The following is a 25,095-nucleotide window of genomic DNA, read 5'->3' on the forward strand; positions in this document are numbered from 1 at the left end:
GTTCAGCGTACTTGACTTGAAGAGCAGATTCCCATGCATCCAGAAGATCGAGAAAAAACTGCATTAATTTGCCTTTTGGGATTCTATCAGTTCAGCCGAATGCCTCAAGAATTATCAGGGTCCCCTGCGACCTTCCAGCGACTGATGGAGTTAACGGTAAGAGACATGAATCTAGTGGAAGTGCTAGTGTATCTGGACGACATCATTGTGTTTGGAAGAACATTGGAAGAACATGAAGCTCGATTAGAGAAGGTTTTCTCATGCCTCCATGAAGAAGGATTGAAGTTGTCTTTGGAGAAGTGTCAGTTTTACAGAACCTCTGTCACGTATCTGGGTCATGTTGTCTCCACAGGAGGGGTTGCCACGGATCCACAGTAGTTGGAGGCTGTTACCACCTGGCCCAGGCCAAGGACTGTGACTGAACTAAGATCTTACTTGGGGTTCTGTTCTTATTATCAGCGATTTGTGGCAAACTTCGCCAAGATTCCTCGGCCCCTTAATGAGCTGTTACAAATGGCCACAGGAGAAGGAGAGGATGGAGTCAGGGCGAAGAAGTCTGGTGGTCGCAGGAAAGGAGAGTCAGTCCAGGATCAATGGACTCCTCAGTGTGAAAGAGCATTTTGGCAATTAAAGAAGAGTCTCACGGAAGCCTCGCTCTTGGCTTATGCTGATCCTGGCAAGCCTTATGAACTTCATGTGGATGCCAGTAGAGGGGGACTGGGAGGAGTTCTCTATCAAGAACAGAATGGTGGTATCAGACCTGTGGCTTATGTGAGTCATAGCCTTACGCCATCTGAGAGGAATTACCCTGTTCACAAGCTGGAGTTCCTGGCCCTAAAGTGGACAGTAGTAGACAAACTAAAGGATTATTTGTATGAAGCTGAGTTTGTTGTAAAGATGAATAATAATCCCTTAACATACCTCTTGACATCAGCCAAATTAGATGCTACAGAGCACAGGTGGCTGGCAGCCTTGGCTGGGTTCAAGTTCAGTTTGAAGTACCGACCTGGTGCAGGAAATCGAGATGCAGATGCTTTGTCTAGCAGACCTCATAGGAAAGAAGAGTCGGAGGATTGGGCCGACGTGACTGAAGAAGGTGTGCGGGCCTTGTGCCAGGGCCTGGCTCAGAAGATAAAGGGAGGTGTTGCCGCTGAGTTTATCGAAGTTCACCCCTCTGGGATACCCAGGTGCTACTGTGGGCTGACGCAAGTCCGAGGTGAGGGCCTACATCAGCTGTCTAAAAGAGACTTAAGGAGGGATCAGGATCTGCTATGCCATCTGGCTATTCAAGCCCTGAACAAGCAGCACCCTGGATTACTGTTGAAAAGCCCTGTGAATGGAGCGAAGGTTCTACATAGGGAATGGAACAGATTGTAGTTAAGGGATGGAGGGTTGTATAGGCGAGGCCCTTCAGAAGACAGAGAAGAGAAATTGCAGTTATTCCTTTCTGAGAAGCATCGTTGAACCATTCTGACCTCTTTGCATGATGATCATGGGCATTTAGGGACAGAGAGGGCTTTTTTGCATAATCAGAGATAGGTTATACTGGCCTAAAATGAGAGGAGAGGTAGAGAGTTATTGTCACTCCCTGTTCAGCATGTATTCAGCGTAAAACCTTACCAGTCAGGGCTGCTCCTATGGGACATTTTCAGATTCAAGAGCCTTTAGAGTTGGTTTGCATTATCTTTCTGTGCCTGTAACCTGGTACAGGTGGAAAAAACAGCATCCTGGTGGTGACTGATCACTTCAATCGTTATGCTCAGGCCTATCCTACCAAAGACCAGAAGCTGAGCACTGTGGCTAAAGTCCTTGTTGAAAATTTTTTCGTGCATTATGGGTTGCCTGTCCGAATTCATTCTGATCAAGGAAGAGACTTTGAGAGTCAACTAGTTCATCAGCTGTGCACCCTGCTGGGCATAAAGAAATCTCGAACCACGCCATACCACCCACAAGGGGATTCTCAGCCTGAGAGGTTTAATCAAACTTTGTTGAATATGTTGGGGACTTTAACCCAAAAAAAGAATCAGCACTGGGGAAATCATATTGCAGCCATGGTACATGCTTACAACAGTACTGTGAGTGACGCCACTGGTTATTCTCCATATCGCCTCATGTTTGGGAGAAAAGCCCATCTCCCTGTTGACTTTGTTTTTGGTGCCTCAATTGATAATACTCCTTTAACATCTCACAGAGGTTATGTTGACAGATTACAGAAGGACCTGCGGCAAGCATATGAGAAAGCTATGGAACATACCTCAGCTAGGGAATCAAGAAACAAAAGGAACTTTGACTTAAAAGTGAGAATACACGATTTGCAACCCGGAGATCGTGTGTCGAAGAACCAGGGAAACTAAAACTGGCTGGTCGATGCTGACCACAACCCTATGTTATTTGTAAACAGCTTCCTGGGCTACCAGTCTAGCAAATCAGACCTCAGGGAGAACTAGGGCCTCTGAAGATGTGGCATCGAAACCATCTGCTTCCATTGTCTGATGCGGTTAGAGTACCTCAAGTACCTTTGACGTCTCCTCCAAAGCCAGTTCCACCCAGGACTCACTCACAGAAATAAGTTTCTATCTCTACTGTCTTATCAGAAGAGGATGAAGATGAGTAAGATTTCCACTGCGAGTTCCTAGTCCCACTGTATCATCAGGAAAAAGGAGAGATGATGAAGAAGAGGAAGAAGATGTAGTGGCTGTGCCCTTTTGGTTGTGGCTTGCAGAGAATGAGCCTGATGCCAGGATTATGAATGAGAAGGGAGGAAAAATGCCAACTAAAGTGTCGCCTGGAGGGACAACTGGAGTGATTAAGACTACACGCCGATGTCTCAGCCCGGAATTGAAAATTCTGCCATCTTTCAGAGCAGCTGATAGAATAAAAATCGAGAGTGTCAGCTCAACTTCTGAGAAGGAAACTAGAGATTTGATAAATTTTTCTGATGAACCTTTGCCTGTACCTGAAGCAAGGTGCCCTGCTGAGGTTGGAGACCCTTGCATGGATATGGAGAATAGAGGATGTCAGATACCTCCCTCTGTTTCTCTTGAGGAGGTTGATATTTCCTCTCCACTGCCAAGTTCTGAATCTGCAGCCATGGATCTTCCTTTGGAGCCTTGCAGCCCTGATCATACCAGGAGATCGACAGAGAATCCCGTTCAACCTGCTGAGAAGTATTCCCCAGTTCGGTTGAGACGAGATGTAAATCCTCCTTAGAGACTCACTTATGATATTTTAGGAGAGAACTCTGATGAACTGATTCACACTCTTTGCAGGCAAGCTCCCATGCTTAAACTCCCTACTGTTAATTGGGTAGGGGTGACTCTGCTCTGACACCAGTGGGTGGGACACAGCAATTGCCCTGGCCTGTTCAAAAACTGAGTTTGAGTTAACTGAGAGTGTATATAAATAGTTTCAGCAAAATCCAGAGGTTTGTCAATAGCTGTTGAATTTAGACTGTGGTTGATGTTATTATAAATTTGTTAGTAACCTTTTCTTCTCAACAAGTTATTAGGGTGGATATCTCCATGTCTTTGGAGACCAAAGAGTTCAAGTGGGGGGAGAATGTAGCCAAGGTCAGCTATTATGCTTATAAGTTAGATACATTTTCTGTGTTGTTAATGTGGGGTTGGCTCCCTCTAGTGTTTGTTGGACTCTATGTGTGCATTTCCTCTTTTCTTGTGTGAGGACGCAGATCAAAGCATCATGGGACGTGTAGTTCAGAATGCTGAAATGACACTGCCAGCAGGACTGATCTGAACTACAAGGAACAGAATGCTGAGTGCACAGAACAGACTTCTGAGAGAGGATATTAAAAGGGCTGGTGCGGCCTAGATCAGCCTCTCTGGACACCGTTTTGACTCTGCCAGCACTAGGTCTGTGTGATAGGGAGTTTGCTGATGATTTGTGGCCTACACAGCGGGGAGCCGGACAGCTATACCCAGAGGGATCTCTGCAGACAGTATTGCTTCTTCAGTGCAGTGACCGATGGGTGTTTCGGGTCATCCAGAGGCGTCTGCAATTCAAATTCCAGTGAGCTGCAGCATGGCGTGGTGGCCGCCATGTTCCAGAGCAAAGACACAGAGAGAGAGTTCTAGCTGGAGTCTTCTCATCATTTGCACTGTTATTTAATTCATCTGAGAGTTGGAGTGGTAAGCGGACATAGCCCATGTTATAGTTAAGGACACTGCTGTTAAACAACACCCACACAGTTTAGCTGGTGGTACTTGTAGTCCCACGGAAGTTAAACCCTCTATTATAACGGACACAGCCAGTAGATGCCTATGCTCAGTACACATTACTGATTTCAGTAGCCATATCAGATGACATCTTTAGAATTATAAAAAGAAATAAGTTATATTACTACCAGGATAAATCACAGCTTTGCTAACTTTGCTACACCTTGCCTTTTTGGATTACTTTATTTACAGCTTAAAAGAGGCTAGCTGAAGATATCTGGATTTCAAGGAATACACTTTCTCACCTTTTTTATAATTTTCTCTCCTTGTCTGCTCAAATTGCATTGAACTGCTAAAGGGAGCCATCCTATTGAATATAATATTGTTTATATTGTTTTCAATATTATGCAGCATTGCTGGCCTTTGAGTGGAGGAGGCAGAAGGGAGAGATCTGACACATACGATATTGTGCCAGGTGTCTACTCTCCTATTAACCTGTTCACATAGGTCCCTGTATTGAGGTAATATTTGTGTTCATTCACAATTAAGGGAACTTTAAACCAATATATTGTGTTTACTAGATAAGCTAGAGATAAAGGGCGGTGTATACAGGAGTGTTTCCATTATTGACAAGGTTGATATAAATATATGTATCTTGTGTTTTGATACTACAGTAAACATATTTGAACTGTTTCTTTAGTATTGTGTGAGTCTCTATTTACTACCACAGCTGGTGATATGATGGAACCCAGGGTGTAAGAGGTAAGGAAGGATTTGCAGAGTCCAGGTAATCAGTGGGGTACAGAGTCTATTAGCAACCCTTATGGGGGTACCGCTACACAATGATGTCATCCAGGTACACCAGGACAATCAGGTTCATGTCTTCCTTAGTGTGTTCCATCAGCCGCTGGAATGTTGCTGGGGCTCCCATAGTCCCTGAGGCATTCTGTTGAACTCGTAGAAACCTAATGGGCAGATGAAAGCGGTCTTTTTTCGGTCCTTGGGGTGCATTGGAATCTGGTAGTACCCGCTCTTCAAGTCCATTACTCTGAACCATTAGGCCCCAGAAAGACACTGTAGGGCGTCCTCGATGCAGGGAATAGTGATCGGGAACAGCTCAACTGTTCAGTGTCCAATAGTCAATACATATCCACAGCGCTCCATTCTTCTTCTGCACCACCACAATAGGAGATGCATAGGGGCTTCTGGACTCCCGAATGACTCCCGTTCTCTTCAGCTCAGTCAGCTGTTCTCTGAGGTCCTTCAGGTCACTGAGGGGTACTCGTTGAACCCTCACTCTGAATGGCTTGTCTTCCTGCAGCCTGATTCAATTCTGGGCACTCTTAGCACACCCCAGATCAAAGTTGTCCCGAGAAAAAAATCTTTTCCCACTTGGACAGTTGAAGTTTCACCCTCTTCTGCCATTCAGGGGGTAGGGTTTCTAACCAGGATAGAATCTCCTCTCTCAGCCTTTCTGCTGGGGCCCTCTTGTCTTGGGCTATCCATCTGCAGGCTGAGTGTAATTTAGGTTGTATCCAACATGGCACCGAGCCATCTCCTCCTATCAAAGGGATCAACAGCCTTCACACCAAGTCAGTGTTGGTCTCTATCAGCATGGAGTTCTGTTCATCTCCTGGAGGCCTTGGCATACCACAGCTAAGGTATCAAACATCTCCAACAGGAAAGGAAACTCCACTCCAGGTGAGTGATGAAAGACAGATGAACAGGTGAGCTGGGGAAAGGACTCCTCCTAAGGGCGCATGCCTCGGCTCGCTGGCCGTACACAATTGCAAGGAAGAAATGGATGGCTGCACACCAATAATGTAAAGTCCCTTTATTCAATTATATAAACATGAAAAAACACCACAGAATGATAGCAGAACAATAGCAGGTAGATGTGTTTCACACAGTAACCCTGCGCTTACTCAAATCAAACGTCTCCACCTTTCCCATGGCAGCTGGCCCAAATGTGATCTCGATGGGAATGTATCCGTCGTAGTGAAACTTGTCAGTCCCTATTCCACAGATTTCCAGTTCTTCTAGCTTGCATAGGGGAATATGTTTCAGATACTGATTATAAAAATCTCTGTACAGTAGGGTGACCTTCTGCGCCTATATCCAACAGTGCTTTAATGTAAATGCCCTCTTCATGCACAGACACAATCTGGGATGGCCACACCAGCTGCTCTGGCAAGTCTGAGCCTCTCTTGGGGTGGGTTTTTCTGTAGTCTCCCCTGGTTTTGTGCTAAGGAGACCTAACAATGACCTTGGGTGTTGGTGAAACATTGACTCCCTGTGCCTGTTTTCCCAACCCCAGTGACGGGTTGCTTGACTGAAGAGATGGTGGGGCTGTTGGCCCAAACCTTTCTTCCTGCGTTACCTCCCAGTCTTCTTTCTTCCTCTTTCTGGAGCTCCTTTTTTCCTTGGGGTTCTCAGCGGGCTCCTTCACTGAGACCCCTTGAAGTTTCCTTCCTTCTGGCTCAACAGCAGCTTCTGCAACACCTTCAATAGTTCAGAGAAGATGTCTGGTTCCTTCTCCACCTTGGGGCACTGCGCTTTGAAATGCCCAGGTTCTCCACACTGAAAACACATGCTGGAGTCAGCCTTTCCTGCCTGTGCTTTAGTTTGGGTCTCCATCACTCGCAGCAGAGTGTGTTGCATCTTGGGCTTGAACCACCCGTGCAAGTAGCTCAATAGGGGCAGCCTCAGTGCCAGGCTGTACAATGGTGGTCCCAGAGTACACCCCCATCTCTGATTCCTCATCACTGTCGGCCTCCTGCACACCATTTTCCACTTGAACTGGTTAAGTTGACGCTCTCTTTGTCTTGGAGGAAGTCTTGGTCATTTCCTGTGATCCCTGATTCTTCTCATCCAACAGAGCCTCTTCTTTTCTGGCCAGCTTCATAAGTTCTGGACAGGTCAGGACCACCTGTGTCCCTTTTAGTAACAACAGTCTGATGCAGAATCTGATCCACTCTGACAACATAGTCAGACAGTCTTCCTCCCTTGAATTGGTGAGTGTGCTCAAAATTGTACATCAATCAGGTAACTTCTCAACTCTTCCATAGACAGCACACAAGGCCTCAATGTAGTCCATTGCCACACAGTCTGGTTTTCCCCTCCTCAGACTTCGGATGACATTTGCTGCAGGGCTTTTGAGTACCTGATAGGTGCTGCATGGGGCTAGAAGGATTCCCACTCCCCCTCTCTTTCATCCACTTGGTCTGGGGGCGTGAGTCCAGAGAAGGCTATTATGGGAGAGGGAATCGGGAGAAGTAGTATCAGATTCATGAAGCCAGGTTTTGGTAATGGGAAGTAGGTTAAAGGAATTTGTGATAAAGAGGTCATGTAGGGCAGTGAGTTTCTTACAGACAGAGCTGGCATTCCAGAGGGCACAGGAAAAGGGGAGACTGGTTTTGGGAAGAAGAGGAATAGAGACTAAGTTCTGTGGGTTGCAGCTACTGCCAGAGGGTGTAGCGAGATGGGAGCATTGGGCAAAGACAAATGATGGAGGCCCAGGATTTTGGGGCTATGTCACCAGAAGTTAGGAGAAGCAGGAGGCTGAGGGAGGTAATGTTGTAGTGTGATTTATTTTAAGGAACATGCCTCAGAGTCCTTGCGGTTTTATCAGTATATGGATGTAGAATTAGCAAGAGTTGGTAGGAGCAGTAGTAGGGATCCCAATGTGCTTATGTCCCCCAGAGACAGAGCAACGTCACTCTGTGATTGGCCCTCCTGATCACATGACGGCTGTGTCCACAAACTTATGGAAAAAATGACATGTTCAAAAGACTCATTATGCCTCTTAGAATATACATTGGGGTGTTTGCTTTCCAAAATGGGGTCATTTTGTGGGCGTTTCTATTGTCCTGGTGCTCCAGGGCCTTCAAAAATGTGATAGGTAGTCAGGAAGCTAAATGTGTAATTTATGCCCCTAGAACACCTGACGGTGCTCCCTGCATGTTGGGCCTCTCTGTGTGGCCAGGCTGTGAAAAAGTCTCACACATGTGGTATTGCCATACTCAGGAGGAGTAGCAGAATGTATTGTGGGGTGTAATTGCAAGTTTAGCTATGCCATGTGTGAGAAATAACTTTTAGTTTTGTGGAAAAAAAAAATTTTTTAAATCTTCATTTTCCAAACTATTGTGGGCAAAAAATTATAACTTCAAAATACTCACTATGCTTCTTACTAAATACCTTGGACTGTCTACTTTACAAAAAGGCGTCATTTGGGGGGTATTTGTACTTTCCTGACATTTTAGGGCCTCAAGAAATGAGCTAGGCAGTCAGTACATCAGGGTTGATCAATTTTCAATGATATTTTCATTTTCAATGATACATAGCATAGCTTATAGACTCTATAACTTTCACACAAACTTATTATCATACAGGTTTCTGGATTTTTTTTTTTTACCAAAGACATGTAGCAGAATACATTCTGGCCTAAATTTATGATTAAATTTGATTTTATTGGATTAAAAAAAAAAGAAAGTAGAAAATATTGGGTTTTTTTGCAAAATTTTTGCTCTTTTTTCACTTATATCGCAAAAAATAAAAAACACAATGGTGAATAAATATGACCAAAAGAAAGCTCTATTTGTGTGAACAAAACGATAAAAAATTCATTTGTGTATAGTGTAGCATGACTGAGTAATTGCGAGAGCACTGAAAGCTAAAAATTCGTCTGGGAAGGAAGGTAGGGAAAGTGCCCATTATTGAGGTGGTTAAAAAGGTAAGACATCATGTAGTTTGTATACATGATAATGCTCTATTATATCACCATGATAATGATGAGGTCTGTTTATTTTTGCAGCATTAAGCACATTACAAACTGATAAATCTTCATAGTACTGTCCACATCAGTTTGTAGCCTACACGGCTCAACACATTTTGCAGCTGGCAGTGCTGCTTTTATATATTTTTAATGCACTGTAGCAATAAACTGTCTTGCCTTTTTAAATAAGAAATATCAATGTTATAGGAGTTTCACGTGTGGTGTCTTAAAAGTCCAAATGTTTGCACCCCTAATCTGTTGAAGAGTAACTCCACTTTTGTTGAGAAAAAAACATTCCCCTCTGGGTGATTTATATACATTGCAAGGATTTTAACAAACTTTGTTGCAGATTCCTACCTTTTGTTATTCTGAAGAAATCCCTGTGTGTTTCTCTGTGTCCATGTGGAAAGTGTATCTAATGGGAGTGGTTCCATAATTATAAATCAGCTGCTGCACCTGCAGGACTCTAAGCAGGAAAATTGCAGGGTCTACATCCCTTTAGACGTGATTTCCTATTGGGAGTATCTCACCAAAAATTAGATTTTTGTTGCAGTGGAAGCCGGAAATCTGACTTGTATCTTAGTGGAAAATCAATGAGCCAATTACACAAGCAGGAAATGATGTTTCTGGGGGGCGTTCTGTACACATTCTGTGTACAGAACACCTCCAGGTTGCCATATTGCAAAGCATTTTACAGAAAATTACAGAGCTGCAGATTGAAAAGGAAAGGTCATTTTTAATAACATTCAATTACAATATGACTTGAGTCACAATTGTATATACTATATTATTTTTTTTTTATTTGCTTTTTTTTCCCCCACGAAAGTGGTTACTCTTTAAACTATTTGAGGATGTGGCACCCATATTTTGATTACCCTCTTTGTTGTAACCTTATAAAACCAGATTTCTGTCTCTGTCGAGATGCAGCTACTTACATTTTCCTATGCAGTCTATTGGAGGTTTCTCCATTATCCAACCTTAGAGACTAGTGCCGTGAAACCTTTACAGTTTTAGTGGCACATATAGTTGTTATCAGTATCTATACATAGACCCTCCACCCTGTCTCAGTCCACTAAGTACAGAACCTCTAATCATCTTTCTGCCTTTTTGATAATGTTTATAGCATTGCAAGAGCTCATAGACCAAACTTAGGAGACTGTATTTTGTACTTACTGTAAGGTTGTGTTGAACAGTCTGTACACATTATATAAATGTTTGCTTTGTAGTAATGGGAAAAGCTGAGGGCTCTATGGCTCGAGAACAGTGGCATGGACACGTCACCGCAGTATCTGTGGCGCCTGAATTTCGACGCCTGGGCTTAGCCGCCAAATTAATGGAACTTCTGGAAGAGATTTCTGAGAGGTGACTATGTCACTTTTTCACTATAATGCAGTGTGACCTCTACTGCATATCAATCTTCTGCTAACTTGCTGACTTTTCTTTTCACCCAGGAAAGGAGGTTTTTTTGTGGATCTCTTTGTAAGAGTCTCCAATCAGGTTGCATTTAATACGTATAAACAACTGGGATATAGTGTTTACCGGACAGTGTTAAAGTACTATTCAACCAGCAGTGGTGAGCCAGATGAAGATGCCTATGGTAAGTAGTAAAGACATGGAGAATGATGGGAAAAGTCTGTTTAAAGGGAATGTATAGTAGGTTATTTTTGTCTTTTTTTGTTTTTTACATTTTTTTCCTTGTTTATTACATTGTTTTTTTCTTTTAGTTGGCTAAAAATACTACAAATTGATATTATTTAGCCTTCGATATAGCCAGTAGGTGGAGCTCTAATCCCCATTTCACATTAGCATGGTTCGTTTTTAGCCTTGCTGAAAGAAGCTCACTGTTTTCAGAACTCAAAAGTGTCATCAAAGCAGTGACTCCTCCCTTAAACGTATGTCAAAAAAAGAATAAAAGAATGGGGCTTTTGTGAAGGTGCTTCCTCGCAAAGAATAACCTATGGGCATATAAGTACTATTAGAAATATATTAATTTTAATGACATAATCAAAACTTTAGTATTTGAATGAAAATCTCAAATCATAAAGACAGGATTATTGCATTTCCACAGAATTGTTCCATTTTCACATAAATACAACAATGTATTTATTGTATACCTCATAATGACCAGTCCATGCCTATTGCCTATAAAAGTCAGTGTAGTTATATTTGTCTATATATATCAATGTATCACCACCAACAGCATTTAGGACTGATCAAGAAGTAGATTAATGCATTGATTATGGATGTGGCCATAGTTCTTTATTTATATAATATTTATAGTTTTTCAACAATTCCATACAACAAACAACACAGTATAAAACAAGATTAAATCTTCCTACATTAAACAATATGATAAAGGGATTCATTTTTGCTGTAAGACAATACACAAGACAAAAACACTAATGTCAGCCTAAACTCTCATTATCTTATCCCAATATAGGCCTCAATCTTGAAGCAACATAGGCCACTGTGATGGGCCAAGTTCAAATTTTTCCTTTGTTTAGCACACTCGCCACTTCCGTCGCACACACACAGATCGTACGTACGACACATGCGTGTTAGCTTTACATACACTGCGCATGCGTGAAACTCCGCCCCTGATGTTCTTTTTCAAGCATATTCCCTGCCCCTTCTCTCTTCGGTGCGCAGTAGGAGCAACATGGCGGAGGCACAGGTGGTTGCTAATTTTTCAACTAGCGAGGAGGAAAGCCCGAAGCCCCAAATGTCCAGATCCAGGAGAAGGAGATTTAAGGCAACTAACATGGCCTTTGAAGAAATGGTGGAGATGGTGGACACCTTGCGGAGGGAGGATTATGATGGGAAACATGGGCCGTACACCCATCCCAATTTGCGCAAGGACCAAATCATGACAACAGTTGTGAACACTCTGGAACAGAATTTTGGGGTACAACGCTCCAAAGACCATTTAAGGAAATGCTGGTCTGACCTTAAACTGAGGGAGCCGGATCAGTATCGAAGAATAAAGAAGGTGCTTCAAAAAAGTAAGTACTTGTCGTGTGTTCCTATTATGATTATTAACTTGTATGCTGCTCCATGTGTTTTCTTTACTGTTGTACAGTTTTAAATGGCTACTTTCATGTGTGTGGACACAGTAATTGTTCGTAGGAAACATTGTTCGTAGGAAAAATTGTTGTACGATACGATGTATTTAGCTGATACAGGGTTTAAACTACATTTTGGTCATGCTAATTTGTCTTATTAAAAGAAGTTTAGGACATTGTTGTCTAGATGTCTTTGAAACTTTTTTTTTTTTTTTTTTCCACATCAGAGAATAGTGTCTGGAAACGTATTCAGCTTGACGTTCATTTACAGACCTCTTAAATTCACATCATAGTGGCAAAATTTTCTTATTCCCACTCCCCCCCCTACCCCTCAACATAGTTCCTGAGCCTTGAGCTGAAATTACACAGGATCATAAATTAGAAATTAATTCACTGCCAATTGATATGTACCTATAGAGTCTCGATGCGGGTACCATATAACCAGTCCAAAGCCAATAATAACAGAGACTAAGGAACTTCCCACGTCCGCTCCTCTAGCCATTTTCAATATTATCCAGATTGATATATGTATATATACTTAGTTCCATCACTCTTTCCCCTTATGCCGCGTACACACGGTCGGACTTTTCGTCTACAAAAGTCCGACAGCCTGTCCGACAGACTTCCGGCGGACTTTCGGCAGACTTGCAGCAGACTTTCTAACGAACGGACTTGCCTACACACGACCACACAAAAGTCCGACGGATTCGTACGTGATGACGTACACCGGACTAAAATAAGGAAGTTCATAGCCAGTAGCCAATAGCTGCCCTAGCATGGGTTTTTGTCCGTCGGACTAGCACACAGACGAGCGGATTTCGGGGTCCGTCGTAGTTACGACGTAAAGATTTGAAGCATGTTTCAAATCTAAAGTCCGTCGGATTTGAGGCTGAAAAAGTCTGCTGAAAGTCCGGAGAAGCCCACACACGATCGGATTACCAGCCAGCTTTAGTCCGTCGGCGTCCGTTGGACTTTTGTAGACGAAAAGTCCGACCGTGTGTACGCGGCATTACTCTCTCATCCCCACCCCTCCCAACATCTCAGATATAGACAAGTACCCAACAGGTTATGTACTGATAGACCCAATCCCTGGCTGCCTAGGGCTTTCATTGTTAAATCCCACACTGTTATATTCTTCACTTCCTATTAAGAGCCTCCTACCTTTTCCAGCCATGGTCTCCACATTTTATCAAATTCCTTGCCTCTCTTAATATACTCTGTTCTTTCCCTACAAAGGGTTTCCTTTAATATAACCATCCAATCTCTCACTGTGGAGGATTCCTTTGATTGCCATCTTAATGTGATAGTTTTCCTTACTTGGAATAGACCTCTCAGAATTGCCAGTGTGGTACTCTTCCTCTCCCCCTGTATACGTCTATACCCCAAGATGCATACTTTAGCCTCTTTCTCCAATACGATCCCAAATATATCTCTCAAACTATCAATCACCCCCTCCCAGAAGCGAAACAACTTGGGACATCTCCACATCATGTGAATGAGGTCCCCCGTCCCCCGGCATCTAGGACATCTATCATCAGATCATCTTCCAAACTTAAAGAGACGTTTAGGTGTATAATAAGCTCTGTTTAACAACATCAAGTGTGATATCTTCTGTGGGGGGGAGACTGATATCAATGATCCCATCTCTAAGATTCTCTTCCACTGAGCCTGTGTTATAACCCCCACATCCTCTTCCCACCTGGCTTTTACACCGTTAAGTAAGTCTTCACTGTTGGCTTCTTCACTCAGTTGATTGTATATCTTGGATATTGACCACTTAGTCGGGGCTACCTGCAATATACTATGGAGTAGGGGCCTTTCATTCCATACTAAACTGTAGTTCCTAAATTGAGTTTTAAGAGCGTGTTCTAGCTGAAGGTACGTATAGAAGGAGCCCGAGGACAAGTTGAATTCACTTTCCAACTCTGAGAATTTCTTCAGAGTATTACCATTATACAGTTGTCTCAACTTTTTAATACCTCGATCTTCCCACTCTCTTACTTTTCCTATCTTATGGATTTCCTGCAAATTTCGGTTGTTCCAAATAGGAGTATATTCATTACACCCATTATATCTCATCTGGTTCTTGACTGTTTTCCATACTTTGGTTAACATTATAATTGTTGGATAGGTGTCGTGGAACAAGTTTGCTTTTAGAGCTTCTATTAATGTATTATGTGAGGCTCCCATTAATACGATTCTACCATTTGGGGTACCCCCTTCCGGGACTCTGCTCCCCATTAACTGCTGCAGTTGGGAAGATAAAAAGTATCGCTGAGGATGAGGGAGAGCAAATCCACCCTCCCGTAGCGGGAGCTGAAGTACCCGTAGACGTATTCTAGCTTGGTTCCCTCTCCATATCAGTTCCCTGAACAGGCTCTCGATTTTGTTGAACCACTTCTTGCAAATCCACACTGGAGAATTATGCAAGACATAGAGCAATTGTGGCAGCCAAATCATTTTTATCAAACTGCATCTTCCTGCCACTAATAAATGAAAACATTTCCATATCCCTATCTTTTGTTTGAATTTCGACAAGAGTGGGAGAAGGTCTTTACTAATGTATTGGTTAGGATCCCTAGTGATGATGATGCCCAGATATTTCAATGCGTCCACTACTACCAACTGGTGCATTTCTTGCACTGTTATCAAATCAATGGGGTCTATGGGTAATAACTCAGACTTTTCCCAATTTATCTCAAGTCCTGAAAAGCTGCCGAACAACTCCATCATTCTCATTGCCTTTAACAGTGATTTGCTCGTATCCCCTAGAAAAAGCAAGATATCGTCCACGTACATCTCAGAACTCGCTCTTATAGAAATAGCCAGGGGTTCCATCACCAAGGAAAAGAGCAGGGGGGATAATGGGCACCCCTGTCTGGTTCCCCTCTCTAGTTCAAACCAGTCTGATAGGTCGTTATTAACTTTTAGTCTTGCCTTGGGTCTATCATAAAGCATTTTAATCCATGCAATAAAAACGGGGGCCAAAACCAAATTTCTCCAGCACTCGCCAGATGTAACCCCATTCCACACTGTTGAATGCTTTAGTCATATCTAACATCAATATCGCTCTTGAGCCTTCATTATCCGTTGGGGACTGTAAGTTTAAGAAGGCCCTTCTAATATTCAAGCTTGTGGATCTGCTGGCAATAAAAACCGCTTGGTCTATATGGACCAGCTTAGAGATAACTTTATTTAGTCTACATGCCAAAACCTTAGCTAAGATCTTGGCATCAGAACACAAAAGAGAAATTGGCCTATAGGCGGACACATCAAGGGGATCCTTCCCCTCTTTCTGAATTACTATGATAGTTGCCTCCAACATTGACGCTGGCAAGTGGCCCCCCCTAATCGCCCCTCCCAGGGCTTTTAGTAGCTCTGGGACTAATACTTCGCCATACTCTTTATAGGCCTCAATTGGGAGCCCATCAGGGCCAGGGGATTTTTGATTTGCCATACTGGCTATTGCTTGCTGGAGTTCTGCAAGTGTAATTGGCATTTCCAATAAGTCTCTTTCTGCTTGCGAGATGGTCGGTATTGCCAGGCCCTCCAAAAACTTCTCCATCACCCCGTCCATACCTTTTTTCTGAGTGGAATAAAGATTTCTATAATAGTCCCTGAATACTTGCAATATCTTTGAAGTCTTTGCTAATGTATCTCCACCTAAGGACCTGACAGCAAGAACCGTCAACGGGGCAGAATTGGACTTTACCACCTCTGCCAGTAGCTTTCCCACTCTTTCTCCCTCAACCCTAGAGACCTGTCGTTGTAGGAGGCACCTGGTCTCTGCTTTCTGCATGACAACTACCTTGTAGTCTTGCTGTTTGTCTAGCCATGTTTTTTCCCTCTCAGGAGTTGGATCCATTATATACTTGCTTTCTGCCTCAAACACTTCTTTCTGAATTTTTTCTTCCTTGTTCATAGGCTCTTTATTAAATTTGGCCACCTGCTTAATTAGTACCCCCTAAGAAAGGCCTTCAGGGCATCCCACAGCACTATAGGAGATACTGTTCCGTCATTGATTTCTATAAAATCTCTCAATTTAGGGAGATCCCCGTTCGTTTCTTTGAATAATTCAAACCAGTACGGGTTAATTTTCCACTCCTTCCGGAGTTTGTTCCCTCCTAATTTCAGTGTCACCACAACCAGAGAGTGATCTGATATACCTCTTGGGAGATATGAAATTCTATCAGTAATCTGTAGTGCTCTATTATTTCCCAGAACCAGGTCTATTCTGGATAGCATGGAGTGCGAGGCAGAATAGCATGAATATTGCAAAGCTTCTGGGTTCCTCACCCTCCACAGGTCTACTAGCCCCACTTCATCCAGAAATTGCCGCAGGCAGCTCTTCACATTAAGCTCAATAGGAGACCGTACGGGAAATCTATCCAACCTTCTATCCAGTATCTGGAGGCTCCAGGCACCCCTTCTTTATCTAGCAGGAATTCGTTCAATCTAAACATTACATCCAAGTTAAAGGGGGGAGGAATATATATATTTGCCACTACGTACATACTACTATCAATTGAACAATGAATGAAAATATAATGGCCCAGTTCATCAATACAGAGCTGCCTGAAGGAAAAGTTCACCCCCATTTTCACCATAATGCTTACCCCCCTGCTATAGGAGGAGTGAACCACGTGGAACTGACAATGATATTTCTTTGACTTTAATTGGTGAAGTGAGTTTTTAGTTAAATGAGTTTCCTGCAGGCAGATCAGTTCCACGCCACAGCTCTCCATTGTGGACAGAACTGCCATCTTTTTGCGCGGAGTGCCTAATCCCCTGACATTCCAGGATCCTATTTTTATTATTTTAGCTTGCATCTAAATACCAGAGGAAAACAAGTACTAATCTAAAAGGCATATCCATCAAAAAGAAAAAAAAGAAGACCAAATTCATTAAAAATATAATACCTTAACACCCCTCTACTATGCAATATTCTAACCCGTGTATTCCAATCACTTCTCCCACTAAAAACCATAGTGACTTTAAATAATGTGGGCAACTTGATACCCCTCTTCTATATAATATTTTAAATCGGGCATTCCCTGGCCCCTCCATTCCAAAATTAAAATTAATTTTAAATAGTGTATCCAACATAACCAGTGTGGGTTTCAAATATTTTCCTATGATCCTTAGATTGTGTATACTCCTAGATCCAACACAAATGATCCTCTTCAGTGTTCTAATATTCCTAATTGTAAGTGCTTTTAAACCAACCTTCCCTATTATCGGTGTCTCGGCAATGCGTATAGTGTCTCCCTCCTCCCCTCCCCCAACCCAATACCCCTCACCTAACCGAAAAACCCTCCCTTCCCCCCTCTCACCCTCCCTCCTCCCCTCCCCCCTTCCCTCCCTCCACCTAACCAGGTAAACCCCCGGGGTTTTTAAGGTGACCAGATCCCATCCTACCTGTTCCACACATTTGCACACGTAACTCATTCCCACTCACCACACCTTATACAACGACTGTGCTTTACTACCCCCTTCCACCCCCACCCCCCCCTCTCAACCTAAATATTTTAAATTTTCCCTTGTTTTCCTCTAGCAACTTCTCCACCCCTGCTGGGGAGTCAAAAATCTGAGTCCCCCCCAGAGCTGTTACACGTAGCCTTGCAGGGTAGAGGAGGGCATATGTCAACTTATATTTTTGTAGAGTGCGTTTGGACTGTATAAACTCCGCTCTACGTCTCTGCAGCTCTGGTGAAAAGTCAGAATAAAACGATATTTTAACACAGTTGAAAAAGATATTTCCCGCTTCTCTTGTTTTTTGCTGCAACCTCACCTTGTCCTTATAATTAAGAAACTTCATTATTAATGGTCTAGGATATCCTCCTGCTGGCGGGGCCCTAAAAGGGACTCTGTGTGCTCTTACAATTGAAAACATTAATGAAAAAGATTCTCTTCCAAAAAGCTCAACTAGCCACTTTTCCAAGAATTTTTCAGGCAAGCCCACCAGCCTCACATTTCCCTTCGACTCCTATTCTCCATTTCCTCCATTTTGGAAGCCTGCATGGATATCTGTTCCTTCATCCTTTTCATATCCTTTAAAAGTTTTGGTCATGCTAATTTGTCTTATTAAAAGAAGTTTAGGACATTGTTGTCTAGATGTCTTTGAAACATGAATGAATTGCAAACTTGATTCAGTGGAATGTAAGGAGAGGACACTCAGCAGCTGTTTACACATCTGGACTCAGGAGCACTAGTGTGGGACACCAGAGCACATTTTTTACAGTAACCCACACAGGTGCTCCAGTGGATACTTGGGGTGTCTCCGTCTGCGAAACTTGGTCAAAATAGGTAAGTATTCCAGCTTGATTAAAAGGGAATTAATCATATCTTCAACTTGCATCTCTGCCCAAACAGACAATTGTGCACCACTTCAAAGCAATGTTTCATATTCCTATTTCTGGACTCAAATATCTGTGTGCTAAGTATACCCTTTTTTTCATTCTCATAGGGGAGAAAAGACTCAGACAGCACTCAGAAGACACCCGGGACCCCTGACATCGCCAACCAGATTGGCAAATTAGCCCAAGCCCCCCCAAGGATCTGAAGGAAGGAGAGGTGGAGGAAGTGGGCGAGATGGGCACCCCAACGGGTGAGTGTTTGACACCCCAGCTTCAGGTAATCTATGTATGCCTGCATATTTCTAAATACATGTTTTTTAACCAATTTTTAGGTGATGTGCTGGTTGTGGAAGAGGAAGCGGTGAAACCTTTCACTAGGGCCAGCGCCCAAAGCCTCATCCAGGAAATAATGAAATGGAATGGGGAAATCGACTATATTAGAAATAGACTTAACATTATGGAACAGCAAATGAAGAACATGATAGATGTGTTGGGGAGAATCTAAAGTTTTCCCTAATCACATCCTGTTTTTTTATTTTTTTAGATTCCCCATAAATGTTAGTTATTGTACATTTTAAAAGCCAAATTTTGAAGATGCGCACGGTGTGTCAACATGTGTTATCTGCCATCAGGGGATCTCAATGTATGCGTTTTGTGGGTGCAACCCCTTCCTCGTAACTCTAGTAGGTGAGAGGAAGGGGTTGCACCCCCAAAAAATGTCCATTGATCCCCCATGATGGGAGATAGCACATGTTGACATTACCCATTTGGAATCCCAAGTTGTGTGCATCTTCAAAATTTGGCATTTACAGGGGTGACATCACCCCATCTGATGAAGGCAATATCAAGCAATTTTTGACACTATAATGTCTGATCTTGCCTTCAGTTTTTAAACATTGAACTTTGTAAGTTCAAGAGTTGTGTATGTTATGTTTTAAAACATGCCTGTTTGTAAAAAAAAAAAAAAAAAATATTGAGAAAAAAACAACAACAAAAAAAAGTAAATATTTTATAAATGCACATGTGAATGTGCACAGAGTAAAAATGTTGAAAAACAACAATGTGTGGCTTCTTCTTCCAATGCTCAATACCAGTTTTGTAAGTGATTTTGTGTTTTGGGGCTATTTACAAAAGGAAAATCCACTTGGCACTACAAGTGCAATAGTTGAACCTAGGAGACAGCCAAAAAGAAAAGCAAGCAATAAAGAAATTTCAAGATTTTATCTGATCATTTTTTTTATTAATAAAAATTAGACATTGTCTGGCATTGCAATGGCCCCCCTACCCATAAAATAATTTACATATTTCTTCCAAACTTCACGGGCGCTTTGGGGGGCCAAGCCAGTATGGCCAGTATCCAGGCCCATCAGAGGATTATCGATAATAAGTCCGGCCTCAGGCCCAACTGAGGCTAGATAATTAGTGGAATTTTTTCTTAAATAATTGTGCAATATGCAGCATGATAGGATGATTTGTTTGTAGTCCGCCATATGGATTGCTGTCAGAAACAGGCAAAACCGGCTGGCCATTATCCCGAAGGCATTCTCAACAACTCTTCTCCCTCTGGCCTGCCGGTAGTTAAAAACCCTCCTCTCTGGGGTGAGGGTCCTTTGGGGGAATGGCCTCATCAGGTGCTCACCCAGACTGAAAGCTTCATCTGCAATAAAGACGAAGGGGAGTCCTTCCACGTTATCCGCATCAGGTGACAATGCCAGGTCACTACTCTGGAGACGCTGGTAAAACTCCTTCTGGGCGAAGACTCCTCTATCCGACATCTGGCCATTCTTCCCCACGTCCACATACAGGAATTCATATTGTGCCGACACCACCAACATTAACACTACACTATTAAACCCCTTATAGTTATAATAGTAAGACCCCGAATGGGGTGGTGGCACAATGTGGACATGCTTCCCATCTATAGCCCCTCCACAGTTGGGAAAGTCCCAATGGTCAACAAAATGGGAGGCCACAGTCTGCCATTCCTGTGGCTTTGAAGGAAACTGTGGAATCAAACAAGGAAAAAAAATACTAGTACTTTGGCACATAACATTGCAAGCAGATTACACAGAAAAACATTCTTGCACAACATCAGTATAACATTTATTTTAAGGAGTATTTAAAGACAAAATTATAAGGCCCACTTATCAGATCCCTTACCCCCTCTGATGGCCCATTGATAAAATTGTATGGGGGGGGGATTGAGGTGACTTTGGAAGCCAAAAAAAAAGCCTCCAGCACTCTGCCTGAATTTAAGGACACACATAACATTTGGACACATTTTAGGGGGTGGGGGAGGGTTATAAATGAATTTAGGGACACACATAACATGTGGACACATTTTAGGGGGCGAGGGAGTGTTATAAATGAATTTAAGGACACACCTGACATTTGGACACATTTTAGGGGGTGGGGGAGGGTTATAAATGAATGTAAGGACACACATAACATTTGGACACATTTTAGGGGTGGGGGGGTGGGGGAGGGTTATAAATGAATTTAAGGACACACATAAAACTTGGACACATTTTAGTGGTGGGGTTATAAATGAATTTACGGACACACATAACATTTGAACACATTTTGGGGGTGGGGTGGGGAGGGTTATAAATGAATTTAAGGACACACATAATATTTGGACACATTTTAGGGGGGTGGGGGAGTGTTATAAATGAATTTAAGGACACACCTGACATTTGGACACATTTTAGGGGGTGGGGGAGGGTTATAAATGAATGTAAGGACACACATAACATTTGGACACATTTTAGGGGGGGTGGGGGAGGGTTATAAATGAATTTAAGGACACACATAACACTTGGACACATTTTAGGGGTGGGGTTATAAATGAATTTAGGGACACACATAACATTTGAACACATTTTTTGGGGGGGGGGTTATAAATGAATTTAAGGACACACATAACATTTGGACACATTTTAGGGGTGGGGGAGGGTTATAAATGAATTTAAGGACACACATAACATTTGGACACATTTTAGGGGGTGGAGTTATAAATGAATTTTAGGACACACATAACATTTGGACACATTTTGGGGGGTGGGGGGTTATAAATGAATTTAAGGACACACATAACATTTGGACACATTTTGGGGGGGTGGGGGAGGGTGATAAATGAATTTAAGGACACACATAACATTTGGACACATTTTAGTGGGTGTTTCGGGGAAAGCAGTACAATGTAGCTGACAATATACATTGTAAAGAGACTAGGCTATAGGCGTATATGGGCCCAGGATAGCATGCTGGGGAGGTTAATGAAGGAAAATATGCATGTAGGCCAAAAAAGAGCATTAAAAGCTTCCAGCATGCATGAGGATAAAGGGGACATTCACCGCATATTCTAATCATGGTAATTAGGGAATGATGAAAGAAACGCAATACATTAGCAAACATTAAATACAAAAATTACCTTAATATAGTCCTTCTGCAGGACCTGAATGATGGCAGAACAGGTCTCTGGAATAATGATCCCCAGAGCCTGGGGGGAGATGCCTGTTGAGAACTTGTGGTCCTGCAGGCTTCTCCCAGTCGCCAAGTACCACAAGGTGGCGACTAGCCTCTGCTCCGGAGTGATGGCTTGCCTCATGCAGGTATCCTGCCTGCTGATAAAAGGGGTCAGCAAAGCCAACAGACGGTGAAAAACGGGGTCTGTCATCCTGAGATAGTTCCTGAAATCATCAGGATTATTCTCACGGAGCAAAGGCATGTGCGAGAATTGGTCACGCTGGAGCAACCAATTCTTGGTCCATGAACTCCTCCCCACCCTGTTCATGGACTGGGCTTGGGTCAAAGAATGAACCCCAACACCAAGCCCCCACACAGCGCAAACTCTAAGACGAGTACGTACACGCAACATGGCTTCAAAACAGTCGGCTGGTCAGAATGAACTTTTAACAGAACGCACTGAAGCACAGCAAGGCCTGTGAAGAGTGAGCTTAAAATCAGCAACGAGCGGACCAGAATGCACTGACAAACCAGATACGAAATGACTACACGCACTGAAAACCAGATACAAACCCACAAGCACAAACTGAACAGCAGTAAAACGATCTGAAAAAGCTGGAGTCTGAAAAGCGCGAATCGTCTCTAACCAAACTTCTACTAACACGAGGTTAGCAGAAGGAGCAAAAAGGGTGGCGCAATGGCTATTGCACTTCCTCTTTCTAGTCCCGTCGTGCGTGCTGTACGTCACCACGTTCTGGACGGTCGGACTTTGGTCGGACCTTGGTTTGACCGGGTGTAGGCAAGACCAACCGCTTGAATGGAATTCTGTCGGCGTTCCGTCGGAGAAACCTTCAGAGTTTATTCCGACAACAAAACCGGTCGTGTGTACGCGGCATTAGTGTTTCTGTGTTTTAGGTAGGATAAAAAAAAGCAAAATAGCACTATTGTTTCTGGGCCCTACTACAGGTACAAACAACAAATAACATACACATGTGATATTGCCGCGATCATCACAAGCAGAATTTATTTTGGGTTGTTCTTTGGTGGGGTAATCCACCTGGATATACAAAGTAGTTGCGATCATATGTACAGTTTTACTAACACATGTCAAAGTTGCAATATTGGGTTTTGGTCCTTAAGCTTTTACCTTTGGTCATGAAGGGGTTAAGGATGCAGGCTCTAAGGCTGTTTTTTATAACTTTTTTTTCATATTAGACCAGCCTACATTTTATAACTTCCTCATTAAAAAGTGGGCAGTGATTCTTAATACATCTGAAGATTAAACTGTATGTATTTTTACAGATATGAGGAAAGCGCTCTCAAGAGACACAGAGAAGAAGTCCATAATTCCACTTCCCGAACCTGTGAAACCAGAAGATGTTGGTTAACTTTGGATGTGCTAATTTTTTAAACTTGAAAAAAGTACTTACAGTAAAATGATTGACTATTTAATTGTTTTTTTAAACATATGTATGTAACCAGAATAAGTGTAAATTATAATGTTAACATGGGCTACCTTTTTTTAATAATGTTTTTCAATTTATTTAGCATGTATTTATACATGTACATGGGGTCCAGACATACTTGATCATATGCATATTGTGCTTCTTTTGAACAGCACAGCACAGTCGTAGTTTCTGACTCCTGTCACATCTCTTGCCAGTTTTTACTCAAAATTCACACTTTTTTTTAATTGGATTTCAATGTTAGAATCTTGGGTAAATGCTCTTTAAATCTTGTGGAAAACCATTTATAAATGGACCCCTTAGGGTCACAGAGGGTTCTGACCTTTAGCCCAGGTTCACACTACTGCGTTCCCTGACATCGCATGTGATTTGCACCCGCACCGCAGGTGCCGATCACATGCGATGTCTGTACAGTGGTATGGCTGAACTCACATTCAATTCGCACAGAAAAAGGTCCAGGGACTTGTTTTTCCCCCGCACTAGAATCGGATCGCATGGGTGTTCTCACCTATGCGATCTGATTCCTGTGCGAGTTCACAGTACGCACTGCGATCTGTGAACCAATCTGGTAACTCTGTAATGACACCCACAGCAGTTCGCAGAAGGCAGTATGAACTGCTTGCAGGAGAGGTGTGATGCGGGAACCAGCCCTGTAACTGTTCGGGTCAGGGAATAGGCATATTTTAGGTGTTATTTTGTAAATAATATTTTAAAATTTGTTATAAAATATTGTATTATAACTTTTAGTATTCACTGAGCAATGGTTCCAGTGTTAGATAGCTACATATCACATCTATATAGCTAATAAAAATAAAGCAGAACAGAAATCATTAAAACAAACTTTACCCGGGTTTTGTGATGACAGTTCTCAAAGCACTATTGTATTTTAAAAACAGATTTACATTTAATATAGCTTCTAATACATTCAATAGTTATATTGGATATTCCAGGGACTGGAAATCTAGATCACACAAAAAGTGTGACATGCTGTTGAAATCTGATATTAAAACTCTTTTGTTGAACTTTGGTCTGCAAAGTGCAAAATGAGGAGTTACTGCTGTTTAAAATAGGGTAATAGGGGGTTGGTAATAGAGCAAATCCTTCCGTAGCACTACCTCCTTCGTGAGGGCTGCTAGGAGATGACTGACCCCAAAGATTGTGACCCCATGTTTCAAAGTTAGCAATGAAATAACACAAACCCCAAACTGTGATACAGTAACCAATTGTATTTACTGTAAAGTGCTTTAAGTGTTTGGAACAGTAATAGCTAAAGCAAGCATTTTTCTCAATATTAACTTAGTACCATGAACACCATTTGCAATGCAAATAAGTGATTAGACAACCTGAGAGTGAGGCTATGACCACATATCAGACTGCTCCCTTCAACCCCTGGTGCCACAGGTCCAAAAACAAATTTAAAACCAGTTAGAAAGGTAACACTAGAACTTTTGGGAAGAATACCCCCTTAGATGGGTATAGATATTGTGCACTGAGTCACACTTTAAGTGTGTGTGTGTATGTGGGGAGGGGGGTGACGGATTGCTTGAAGTGTAGAAGTTCTGTATCTGGGCCCAGAAAGAGATTCCTGTATAATCGCTTCAATGCTGTAAGTAGCAAGTGCAAAGTGTCTCCTTGTTAGAATCTTGGTGTAAAGCAAATGGTATAATGGTACAGGTGTCTGCATGCAGTGTCTCTAGGGTATACAGAGAATAAGCTTCCGCCCGCTCACCAATCCAATTGATACCAGACTCATGGGAATAGGAAGAGACTGATCCTGGAGCAGGCATCTGTAGAATC

General features: G+C 42.5%; 1 protein-coding gene across 2 annotated transcripts in view; it reads left to right on the forward strand.

The window, feature by feature from the left end:
* LOC141141587 (N-alpha-acetyltransferase 20-like) overlaps positions 1-23,343 on the forward strand; it is a 54,270-nt gene extending 30,927 nt beyond the window's left edge. For both annotated transcript variants that reach the window (XM_073629170.1, XM_073629171.1), the window contains exons 4-6: positions 10,173-10,308; positions 10,398-10,543; positions 23,135-23,343. In XM_073629170.1, the coding sequence (XP_073485271.1) occupies positions 10,173-10,308; positions 10,398-10,543; positions 23,135-23,220 (368 nt within the window). In that variant the 3' untranslated portion in view covers positions 23,221-23,343. The remainder of the gene's footprint in view (positions 1-10,172; positions 10,309-10,397; positions 10,544-23,134) is intronic.
* Positions 23,344-25,095: the final 1,752 nt, after the last annotated feature.

This window comes from Aquarana catesbeiana, linkage group LG04 (genome assembly GCF_042186555.1).
Source record: "Aquarana catesbeiana isolate 2022-GZ linkage group LG04, ASM4218655v1, whole genome shotgun sequence".
Lineage (NCBI taxonomy): Eukaryota > Metazoa > Chordata > Amphibia > Anura > Ranidae > Aquarana > Aquarana catesbeiana.